Genomic DNA, 12,048 nt, shown 5'->3' on the forward strand with positions numbered 1-12,048 from the left:
ATTCATTTCTCATGTTTTCGGCACTGGAGCATGTAGTGGCGGGCACGTGCGATACGAAATGTCACGAAAAAGCGTGACACCGCGCCGGTTGATGAGAGTCGAAAGCGCCGAGCGCATCCCGTGCCGCTTCCTATCTTCGAATCGATCGTTAATTTGCATATCATCTTTGCGGTGTTGAGTAAGCACAGGCCACAGGCGTAGCGCTTGTTCGTTCCCTGCTTCCCTCGCGTGTGTTTGTGCCTGTGTGTGTGTATGGTATTTGTGTATTCATAATTCAACGACCGCTCATCGCGGCGGATGAAAAGAAACAATTTAGCGCCGCAGCCCGAAGGCGGGGGAAATAGAGGCAACCATCCACGGAAAAGGCGCGGTTAGGAAGGACTGATTCGAATGAAAAATTGTATTCACGTACGTTTCGGGTGTGCTCTGCGTTTTTTTTTTACCCCATTGGCCATTGACTGCTGTTGTTTCTTCGCATCCGTCTATGCGCTTTTTGGTGGCTTTTTAGCCCCCCTGCGAAAAACCTTCCCTACTCAGCACGGCCCAGAGCACATACATTATGTATGGGTGACAGGCTGCGTCACAGTGTTTTGGAGACCTTGTTTACCACCAAAAAAAACAACGCGGCACATCCTCCAGCGTGCCCAACTCTCGAAAGTCAAAATAGAACGCCAGAGACAAAGAATGGCTCAACGCAAAACGAGCTCTACGACGACGAAATAGTAAAAGCGTACGCCTGCCTGTCCGCATGAGTGTATGCGAGTGTAGCACTTCGCTTCGGCCTGCTCTTGCCGAAAGGAATTCGATTAAAAGCTTCGGTAAATGATATTACAACCCGGAACAGGGCACTCATTTAGGGTGCTGCTGCTTCTGGGTACTCGCGCGATCTCGCACAGAGTGTCGGAGTCGCTCAGTGCAGTGGTTGCCATTGCGACGACGACGACGACGAAGATTACGGCGTCACGTGTGCGTAAGGCGTGTGCTGTGGGTGGCGGAAGAATGCTTCCATTGTGATGGAAAATTGAGAGCGGAACTTATTATTTAAAAAATAATTGAAACAGGTCAAGCAAAAAGGTTTATAATTGTTTGAAGTTACATTTTACAAGGATTATTTGATGCAGTTTGAGTCAATGCATTTTAAAAGAACAATAAATGTGTTGTTTGTTTATGATAAGCTCCCCTTTCTTCGTGTTTTTAATTCGCCACTGTGCAATCTCTTTACTGTCAGAGCGAAATACTCCCCAATCCAATCCCACCCGTAAGATTTAACGAACGATTTTGTTTTGTTTTGTCCCTTGCGTTGCGTCGAAAGCATGAATGAAAGGCGTCCGTCTTGAGCGTCAACCGGCATCTTTGTAATTGCTCCATGCTTGCTCACCCAATCTCCTCCTTTTTTAAAAAAAGACCCAACCCTCTCCGACCGTTCCAGTAACTCGATGAGTGGTACACAAAGCGCTCGGACCGGCCCGTACCGAACCGACCGAACCGACCCAACCCAAAACACCCACCAGCCAGTCCGTTTTGCCTTCGTCTTTGCCTGCTCCCACAATCGTACACACAGACACACACACACGCACGCGTCCGTTGGTTTCGGTTTCATTTTCGCGCCACCGTTCGGCACTCGGGCTCGGAAGCCCCTTACAGTCACAGATTTCATCATCATTCAGTCTGGTGTGAAAAATCATCTGCTATGGTTTAGTTTCGGCGTGGCTGGTGGCTTGCTGGTGGCTTGCGTGAAACTCTCGAAACACGGCGACGACGGAACAGCCTCTCGCACGGTGAAGTGTGTTTCATCGCGGGTTCAAGTGGGTGTGTAGGATCAGCGTGTGGTGTGCGTATGTGTTGTCGTTGTGGCACGGAAGTTGCGTTCCAGTTTGCAGGTTTGTGCACAGGGACTCACCGGTTACGGTGCAGCCTAAAAATTGCATTTCCGTGGCATGAAAGGGGAGAGAAATAGGGACTAAAATTGGTAATAGGAAGCAGTCAACGAATATGGGCCTTCCTCTAGAAGCTGAGCCCCACCCGTGTTTCGAAAAGGGGGCATGTGTGTGCGCTTTATTGTAGAAGGTTCGTTGTTAGGCAACAATAATCATGATTAGGCGAATGTGCTGATCACAATTAGGAGGTGTCACGTTGCATTGTATCAAACGGAGTAAAAACGGGGTCACGGCCCGGCAAAGCGTTCCGAAAAAAAGGGTTAGGCTCAGTTTCAGGAAGCGACTCATTTTGGCTTGTTGAGAACCAAATAAAACGGAAGGTTTTGGGCAATGTAATTGGACGCAAAAACGCAACACGTCCCCGTGTGGTCGGTCGTGTGGTGTGGTTTCGCGTGTCCCGCGCGTGCTTTCGCGGAAAAGGGTGCTGTTTTAATCTGATCAAACATTAATTGTTATGGCTATCGTTCTATCCCTTTGTTTTTCTTCGCCCCTCTCTTTAGGGTCTCTTGTTGTGCAGTGCGTGTGAAGGAAATTGCCCAAAAGCGAAAGTGAAAACAAACCACGGAAAAACGGATAAAAAAAATTATAATTAAGGCATCATCAGCATATACGATCGAGTGTCGAGCGTTATTGCTTTTTATGGTCGTTAAATGTGTGCAGTTGGTCGTTTGGTCGTGAGGCCGTTAGAGAGCGACTGTGCTGGTTGCGCGGAGAATGTAAATTATGTAATGAAGCAGTGAAACGATAACGTGAGCGTGTGTGTATGTGTGTGTGGTCCTGGTGGCTGCCGAGAAGGTGTCAAGTGCAAGAGTACACTAAATCGTTTTAGCCATCCCGATCGGCCAGCTCGAAGGGGCAGCCAGTTCTTCTTCTGATCCAACCGATTGGAGCTGAACCATGGATAAGGATTTAACGACTGCTCAAAGGTAATTTTTCCGACATCTCGCGATAAATAAATGTCCTTTGCGTTCGATTGCCACCCGGCAAACGTTCGTGGCTGGTGGTATATTTTTCAGCAATAAAACTGTCTGTGTGTGTGCCAGCTTTTGATCGGTATCGGTAGGGCACTTTCCCAATCAGGTGGCCATAAAATGGTTACGAAATGCTGGCCGGCACACTCCTGCGTTCGGCAGCACCATTTATCGATTTTGCTCGTTTTATTTGCGTTTAATTTTCCAACACAGTACAAACACAGCAGCACGACGGGCAAGATGAGCTGTTTGGACTGCTTGCTTCCAGTTTTTATTTGCCTTTGATGTGTTTTGGTCGTAAAATCGATGTTGACGGTTGTTTAGCTACGTGTAAACAGTTATGCTATCTGGGTGTGAATTTTGTTTTTCCTCTTGCTAAGCAAGTGCGAATATTCTTAAGGTGTGTATAGAGAAATAAAATTTCACTTAAAGTATCCGAAGCGTGCAAATGTAATCAGCATTTTGCTCTGCCTGCAGGTACAGCTCGGATCGTTCGTTCTGATCAATAAATCGTTTAATATCGGCATACTTAGCACACAGCACCCAGCGCCCATCGCAACTCCCAGGCAATCGTAGGTGAAACGGGTGGCTCTACTCACCCACAAAAGGGAGCCTACCCAAACAGCCTATCGAACGGCACCGGGCACCATCGTCGGAGCCTGTGTCGAAAAGTACATTTGCTAATTGCTAAATTTGCAGCCTCAACGATAATGTGGGTCATTAGGGTTGGTGCTTAACCGTTTTCTCTCTTCTCTGCACCGTTAGTCGAACGTTCACCTAGGCAGAAAACCGTAGTAGAACTGTTCTGTATCAACTGTTATGTTTTTTTTCTGCGACGATTGCACTCTCTTTGGCACAATCACACAATTAGAAGCGGCTGGGTGGCTGTGTGTGAGTGTTGGGTTTAATTGAGATTGAGGCTTGTACATTGAGCAGGACGAGGTCGAGAAGTCTTTCGTGTTAGGAAGGTGAACGCACTGCCAGTTGGGAGTGCCAGGCACGGCGTAAGTGCGTGTGCGTACTGATAAGCTTCTCAGTTGTTGTTGTTGTTGCTATTGCTGCTGAATTGCTTTCAAAGTTTGGGGTTTAATTTTGATGCATAAAAGAAGGGTTCAATGGTACAGAGTTCTGCCGAATCATTTATCAATTGGAGAAGTATAAATCGTTCAGAGTAATGTATTACACTTCATGGAAGTTTGTATCACTTAAGTGTTTTTTCTCTTTGCTGTTTCAACGTCAATCGTAGAATGTAGATGAATTTACCTAGCAAAGAATTAGGCAATTTTTTCCACTTAAATTAAACTATAAGATGATCATTTATTACCACTATTACATCTAAAATACGACCGAAGCTTTAATAATGTTAATATAATTGAAAAAATACATCTATTATATGATGTAGCTCATGGTATCAGCTTTTTTAGTAATTGCAATAGATAAGTGAGAAAATTACTATTTTTGCTTAAAATGATTTTATTTGTTAAAAAGCGGTCAACGTGTATTGCATAACGAATAAAAGTAAATATACTCTGATTATTAGAAGATAATACTCTGAGAATTTCAATAAACAAAGCATTTCAGAGCAAAATCAACGTTTTGCTACCGGTTACACTTATTTGCACAAAGAAAGGATACATATTTATCATATTGCATACTTTTAGGCGCTTTCTAGTCTTTACAATGTTTCTCTAGCTGCACCTTAAGCTTCTTTTTCAATCCGTAAAATTTTTATTCAACATTTTCAAATGAATGTCGAGCGTATACTGAGCAACCAATGAAAAATCATTTGAGTTTCCAATGTTATTGTTGAAATGTTTTTTACGGGATTAAATTGTTCGCTTCCGATGTTGAGCCGGCTAGAGAAACCCTGTATTATCTGTACCCTGTAAAATCACAACCCCTATATATTATGAAAGCGCTAACCGCTCATGCATGCTAGCATGATTTCAACCCGTCATAGAACTGTATTTTTTGCATGTGGCTCATTGGGAAGATTTCTTGAATTTACTTTGAATTTTTCACAATCCATGTTATTCCACCCTCTTCGCAAACTTTCCTTTCTTTGTGTACACATTATGTTTTTTTGTTTGCGCTCATCTTACCTACCTTTCCGTAGAATAGCTAATGTTTAGTGATTTTCTACGAAATCAACCTCTTCTCGCATCACTTTACAAAAGAAAGATTCCGAAAGAACAATCAACGGATGCCTATTTTATACGATATTCGAAGCGGTGCTTGAACAGTTCCTCGAATTTGGAGGGCCCGTAAAACCCGTCCACGCTTTCCAGACCCAACCCCTTGCCCTCATAATGATGAGTGCAGCAGCACCGCCATACATTAAAGCTCAGCAAAGCTTAGCAACGAATAATAACTGTGGGCTGAATTGCTGATGTTTCCCGCCCAGCTGCACACGAGTCAGCCTTTTGCTATTGACGCTGACATTTTTTGCTAAAGTTATGTGCGGAGAGTGAGGATGGGTGGAAAATTTTCATCCACTTCAGCAGACGGGTAGGCCAAAATATTGCAGAACAAGTGAATGTTGTCCCAAATCGGTCTAACCTCTGGCCCCGGGGCTTTGCTAAATGAAACAATTTATCCGCACGGGGAGCCATGTTTGCTCTCGCTTACTCTCCGGTTCTCTGCTAGCTAAAATACCTGTTCACTGACCAGGCTGATCTGCTTTGCCAGACATGGTGGGAGGGTATAGTCCCCACCATACATCTCACGGCAACTGAAACAGATTTATAACCCTACATGAGAGAGTAGGGCGGTGAGCAGAAACGACAGCAGCTGTTGCCTACCGAAATGAAAGATGTTATAGCTTACCATTACCTGAAAGGTGAGCCGCGTGGCTCGGCTAGTAAGATAGCGGTTTCGAAATTCAACCTGGAAATCTGCTGTATGTATGGGTGCATAAGTGTGTGTGTGTGTTTCGGTTTACCACTCTAGTATAAATGAAACGTAATCAAATATGGACGCGTCGTTGCGGAGACACGCGCGTCTCTTCACATGCTGACCACAAATGGTGTGAGAATATATACTTGCTGTGCGACAGCGTATGTGTGTATGTGTTTGAGTGCGGTTTTTGTGGTCACCTTTGGGAAAGGGAAAGCGGAGCGTATTAACCTAAGAAAGGCTCAAAGTTTTACCCGGCACGTAAAACAGTTTGCTGCGAACGTTGACATATGGTTTGTGGGGGAAAAAGGGTCCAAAGAAAAATAGCCTCCCAGAGAGGGAGAATGGTCTTTGAAAGCAAAAAGATTATTACATTTGTGTATTGTATGTGTGTGTGTGTGAGACAAAGTGTGTATAGATAAGTAAATGAGATAAACCATCTATAATATCGGTGAGCATGTACTGAACGATGACACAAACGCTGAAGATCTGAATGTTATGCCTGGAATTGAACTAAAGCGGGCGTTGGTCACAAACACACCGAGTTACCGATTACACCACCTACCTGGGATCGTGTGGATAACGCTAAAAGTGGCATATAAAGCTACCAGGCTCACCAAAAGAACACGTAAAAGCAAAAATAAATGATAATTACTCTTATCGCATCTCATCACAAGTCTACGCCCGTATCTGCTGTATATGAGTGTGCCGTCATTAGCTTAGATCGAAATCAAAATCACACAAATGTCACAAGTTGGACGTGCGCTGCTTACACACCACCCCGGGGGCATACGACAGTCGTTAAGGTAGTGTTATTTATGATTATGGGTCTGACACAGCCTAAACTTTCCGTTTTCCGGGGCGGGATTATTAAAACTTGCTCCGGAAGTGTACTACGATGCGAACTTCTTGACACCGCACACACACTCTCGGCGGACACAAGCGACGCCCTGCAACTGAAATCCCATTTTGTGTCAAACAGTCAGGCAATGAGATAATCGCAGCAAAGCTAAGCCGGTTGGCACGGCAAGTTTCGGTGCTTTCTACGCTATGCTCCGATAGTCTGACTCGTGCTTAACGTGGGGCGAAAAAAGCAGTCATTTCATGGCTATTTTCCATCCCCCCCCCCCCCTACCTCTTTCCCCTCGGAAACATACACAGAACCACATTGGGCAGATGGGTACAGATGTGCCCGATAAGTCTTGCGCCTGCCACGTATTCAGATCGGACGGTTCCCAGTACCAAACTTCACAATTTCCCGGTTTGGCTCGACCGTAATGCTCGGTGAAGCGTTGCGTGTAAGTATTTTGACGAGTGGGGAGCGGAAAAAAGGACGAATCCTGCTGAAGCTCATGAGTAATCTCCCAGCGCTGCTTCGAAGCGTAGGGAAGCGACGGGAGCGACTGCTGGTATGCGATTCTCGTGTCGAGTGCTCCACCAGAACACACCATGGGCGGCGGTGGATGAAGTATGGACAGCATGAAATAGTGGGTGTTGTTTCTGGCGGCCATCAACGAGAACAAGCCGGGCGGTAGTGTCACATGTGCGGAACCTCCCTGACATCGATTCCTGCTCTTGGCGAGCATGGTTGGGTGTATGCTTTTTTGTTTCTTTCACTCTATTCGTTCTGTTGTCTACTCTCGGGGTCACCATTACATGTCACTGCTACGCTGACGTGACTTATTCACGTACGAATGGTTCTAATGACTAGGACAAGAGCAAACAAGCACTACCAACTAGTGAGCAGTGGGGTGAGTGTGCAGATAAAAAACAGGAGGAGAGAAAAAAAGAAAAGGAAAACGCCCTCATATCCTAACGATTGGATGGATGCGTCGCTGCAATGCCCGCGCTCGGTAAGGCTCCAAAGTCCCATAATCGTCATGTCGAAGTGCGACGTTGTGTGAGAAAAAGGTTGACAGTTGACGGCTGGTTGGATCGGGGGCCCGATAAGCGCATCCAGTCGTGATTGTACGCCTGGCCGAACGGGGACGACACACGGACCCGTACGCAACCGCTAGTGCGCTGGCTCGTGCTGATGATATTCTCATCACTTTCAATAACCAATATGGGGGAAGTGGACAGCAAATGGAATGTCCCAGCAGTAATATGTCCGAAAATTGCATTCTAAATACGGGCTATAAACAACCCACTGCCGCAAACGGTTCGCTCGAAGCTCGAGCGAGACAATCTGCACATCGTGCTCGTGTCGGGGACGGCGCTAGAGAAGACGACGGGTTCACTTCTCCCGCTTGCACGAGATGTGACTTTGCGCTGTGGGACTTGCCATAAACATGCCCAAGAACATGCACAGGAAGGACAGGAAACAATAACATTCTACTTTGATGGTTAACGGAGGAAGAAAAGGAGGGATGAAGGACGAAAGCACGGTGGAGAATATACTCTTAGGATAAATCGTAAGACACTGTCAGCGCACCACTATTCAGGACGCAAGCCAGACGTTGGCATGTACGCTACCGATCTCATCATTCTCGGCAGACGGCAAGACGGCAGGGTAGGCAAACATGGATCACACCCACCCCCCAGTTGGCTTCGCACTGAAAAGCAAACGCCTGTCGTGTCGCGGAAGGAAATGTTTTTTTTTTTTGTTTTTGGTTCGTTCGTGTTCCGGTGTATCCGTCCCGAGAGCGTGGTGGAGAGCGCTGAAATCTCTGATCAAACCACTGGCGATGGACCGCGTACGGCACGTGGCCGAGGATGGCGGAATGTTTCAATTTGCTTCCTTGCAGGGGTGGATGATGGGGAAAAGGGGACACACGATACAGGGGCGGGGGAATTTATTCACCCGGAGGGGTACGGACAGAAAATATTGGACCGAAGCTGAGTTACTTTGGGTGTGTTGTTTGTGTAAGTGTCTATGTGTGTGAGTTTGTGTTTGTTCACGTTCAGATGGGACGTTGTTTGTTGATTGTTTGACTGGGTGTGTAGCGCTGGCGGGTTCGGTTTCCTCGATCGTCCATCGGCCCAGCTGCCGATAATGGGTGCGGAAAATCGATATGCCAGACATTTGAATAATGCCCCACAAGGTTATGTATTCGGAGCTAGTGGCTCGAGCTGGTCGAGTGGGGCAAAGTACGCTCGATCCAACCAATCGATTCCAATGTGCTCAGTCGTCAGCAATCAACGCACTATATTCAACAAGTCGCGCTAGCACCTAAAATTCATAGAAATGTTTCTGAACGCTTGCAATTACTTGTTGTTGTCGAAATGACTTCCCACACTCACGTATGGCAAGGCACCAAGCAATCAGCTTCTCGATTGTAATGAACAGGTTTAATGTCGTACCGACGAAACTTCGTTCGAAAATTAAAGGGTAGGGTAGTGCCAGTGTCACGTGTATTTAATTACAACCTATCAAACGGCGCACGAATTTGCGTTCCGTTTTTGCTATTTGCCGGTGTCGGCACGTTTGAGGGAAGCTTTTGAAGCGTGCAAAGGAGAGAAAAACAATCACACACACACACACATACACGGAGCATGTAAAGTTTTCCACCGCGCGCTTTTATCAGCCTCCATACACACAACCCGCTTCTTTCGTTCGGTAAACAAACAAAGGAGTGCCTCGAGACAAACCTTGCTTACCTCTGGGGCGTGAGCCGCCCTGGTGCGAATAGCTCGAACGTAGAACGTGTGAAGGAGTACTTCACGGCAGCTTTTTACCGCCACCGCAGCAACCGGGATTCGGTAAGCGTGTGCAGGGAAGTAGGTCAAGAGTGTATTGAATCGGAAAGCCGGCCTCTTGTTGTCTTATCGAACGCGTGCAGGAAGGACAAAGGAGAAGCGCCGACCGATCTTTGTGGCGAGCAATGAGACACTTCGTTGTTTCCCTTTCTTTCGCTCTCTCTCTCTCTCTCTCTCTCGAAAATGTTGTTTCATCCGGTTAGTATGAGGGATGAACCGAAAATGGTTGAACATTCTACCGCGTCTGAAACCGGGGGATGGCCTGGACAGTGCCATACCATGCCGCTTTCGTATTGTGCATAACGCTTCAATAAATTTTGCCGCAGTAAGAAGTTGCTTTGTTTTGCAGGCAAGGCCTGTAATTATTACGCACATTGAAGCACAGCAGATTTAGAGATAATCCATGGGCATAAAGCATCTACTGTTTGCGGAACAGCATGCTGTGTCCAGAACGAACGCTATAAATAGCACGAGCTTGTAACTTTGTAAATTATGCCAAGCGGGCAGAGCAGCGGCGTTCGATACCTGAATAAAGCGGATGGAATACAAAAACAGCAACAAAACAAGCAGAACTACTAAACAGACACCGAGTAAGCCATGTGGCTTTTGATGGTACCCATAAACTGTGCGTTTGGCATTGGCTTACCCACAAGCGCGCACACACACAGATAGAACGAATCGCCAGTAACACACGCCGTTTAGAGCCGCTGCAGTGTTTGATGGAGTTGTGTAACCTATGAGCTTTAATTTACGACATGCTGGGTTAGTATGCGCGAGCCGGCTGCAAACATAATTCCTATCCCCACGCTACGAGAGAGCACTTTTTTTTGGTTGCTCACATTGTTCGTTCGAACGGAACAAGCTTCAAAAAAATATAATAGCCCAAAGTTATATGGCCGGAGCTTATGTCCGAATTTTTATCACTGTTTTTGAGCCACTTTTAATGCTTTATGGAGGAGGAGCTTTGCCAAATCATGTCCTGTGTCATACGTTTAGCTTGTAACGTTGTTTTGTTTGGTGCGCGTGGGACAGGCTTTATGTTTACTACCTACTCAAATGTTTTGAGGCCATGTTATGTGCACGTTGATTGGTGCTGCTGCTACTGGAAAATTAGATACCTTTCGGGTTAGCTTGAAGAGCCGCTTTATTCCTTCCGGTTGAAATTGTTTCATTGTAGCTTCAGTGGCAATTGCTACACTGGTATGCATGATTGAAATTTTCCCCAAATATGTGTGTTTTCCAATTATAACTTTTAAAACGAATTTTCCCAACTCCCAATGTAACGTACTATTATGAGCATGTTTGTGAATGTCACCGCGGTACAGCTTTTCTGCTACACGCTTACACGGTGCACGGTGAACATGAAACGCGTTGCATTGTGCTGGGTAAATATGTTTCAATATCATCCAGGGTAACCTTAAAAACGCTCTTACTGAAAAGAAGTAACACTAAGGGCGACATGAACAGAAAAAAAACTTCTTTACAAACACGTGCAGTTGACGGTTTGGTGGTTTCAATATTCAATCTACCCCCGAGAAGTGATGTAAAGCGCCATGGCGAGCGTTCTCCGCATTTGCGTACTCGCGCTTTTGCGTTTGGCACAAAGCTTACTCACCGACAAATGGTGTTCTTTCGGGTGATATTAAGCGTGCTTTTGCTTCTGCTTGCTTTAAAGCCGTGCCCTGCCCCCCCTTAACACCGTAATTCACAACTGACGAGCTACAGTGACAGAACAAAAAAAATAATAATAAAACGCCCGCCAAGTCGTACCGAGTGATCTTGAGGATCAAATAAACTGTGTCCCTGGCCCTTGGATTCCTCTTTCTTCCACAGTTCGGGGCGAAGCCGGAACCGGTAGCCAATTGAATCGAGGCAAATTAAATTAAATCGAGCGCCCGGTCATGCCCGACTGATGAAACGCAATGAAACGGTTACATCTTTTTTTTTATTTTTTTTGACGAAGTGTAGAGTGTCTCTGGGGCAGTGTGGATCGCGAGTTGGGTTTTTTCATTTCATTTCGGACATGGCCGGTGGTGGATTGTGTATTGGCAACATTAAATTGAACCCATTACGGCTGATGGAGTGCAGTGGGCCGGAACGTTTCTACGGCGGCTTAGATAAATTAGGTCTCCAATGGACTGTCGGTCTGTTTCGATTCTTTCCCTCCCCCTAGGGGTCGTGTGCGGGCTTTTCATCACTGTAATCGAGTGGGACAGTATTGAAAAATTTTACCCCGACAAAGTGGGAGAAACTGTTTCGTTATTTTGTTCAATGGTTTAGCGTGAGTGGATTTAGAGAGCCTTCCGGCGCAGTGAAACAGTCGCGAAGGTTGCTAAACCTAATTCATATTAACCCTCTTATAAGATAGGGCTGTTAATTTGCTTTTTAATCCCTCTAGTGACAGCAAAAGCTAGTTGGTTTACGAGGACTTTCAACTCGGCCGCAGCTTGCTGTTGCTTTTAGAGGTGAAATGAATTTCACTTTAATCGTAGATCCTTTAGATTATGAACGAAACTACAGCCACTTGACCTGTAGCCGTCGTTCTA

The 12,048-nt window shown here is 45.9% G+C and overlaps 1 protein-coding gene across 2 annotated transcripts in view; it reads left to right on the plus strand.

The window, feature by feature from the left end:
- Positions 1–1,628: 1,628 nt before the first annotated feature.
- Positions 1,629–12,048, plus strand: part of LOC120950142 (GTPase-activating Rap/Ran-GAP domain-like protein 3) — a 78,186-nt gene continuing 67,766 nt past the window's right edge. Inside the window, exons 1-2 of one of the 2 annotated variants that reach the window (XM_040367944.2) lie at positions 1,629–1,880; positions 2,438–2,863. In XM_040367944.2, coding sequence (XP_040223878.2) covers positions 2,835–2,863 — 29 coding nt within the window. In that variant the 5' untranslated portion in view covers positions 1,629–1,880; positions 2,438–2,834. The remainder of the gene's footprint in view (positions 1,881–2,437; positions 2,864–12,048) is intronic. The other variant, XM_049605519.1, reaches the window with a different exon arrangement.

The sequence above is a fragment of the Anopheles coluzzii genome, chromosome 2 (genome assembly GCF_943734685.1).
Source record: "Anopheles coluzzii chromosome 2, AcolN3, whole genome shotgun sequence".
NCBI lineage: Eukaryota > Metazoa > Arthropoda > Insecta > Diptera > Culicidae > Anopheles > Anopheles coluzzii.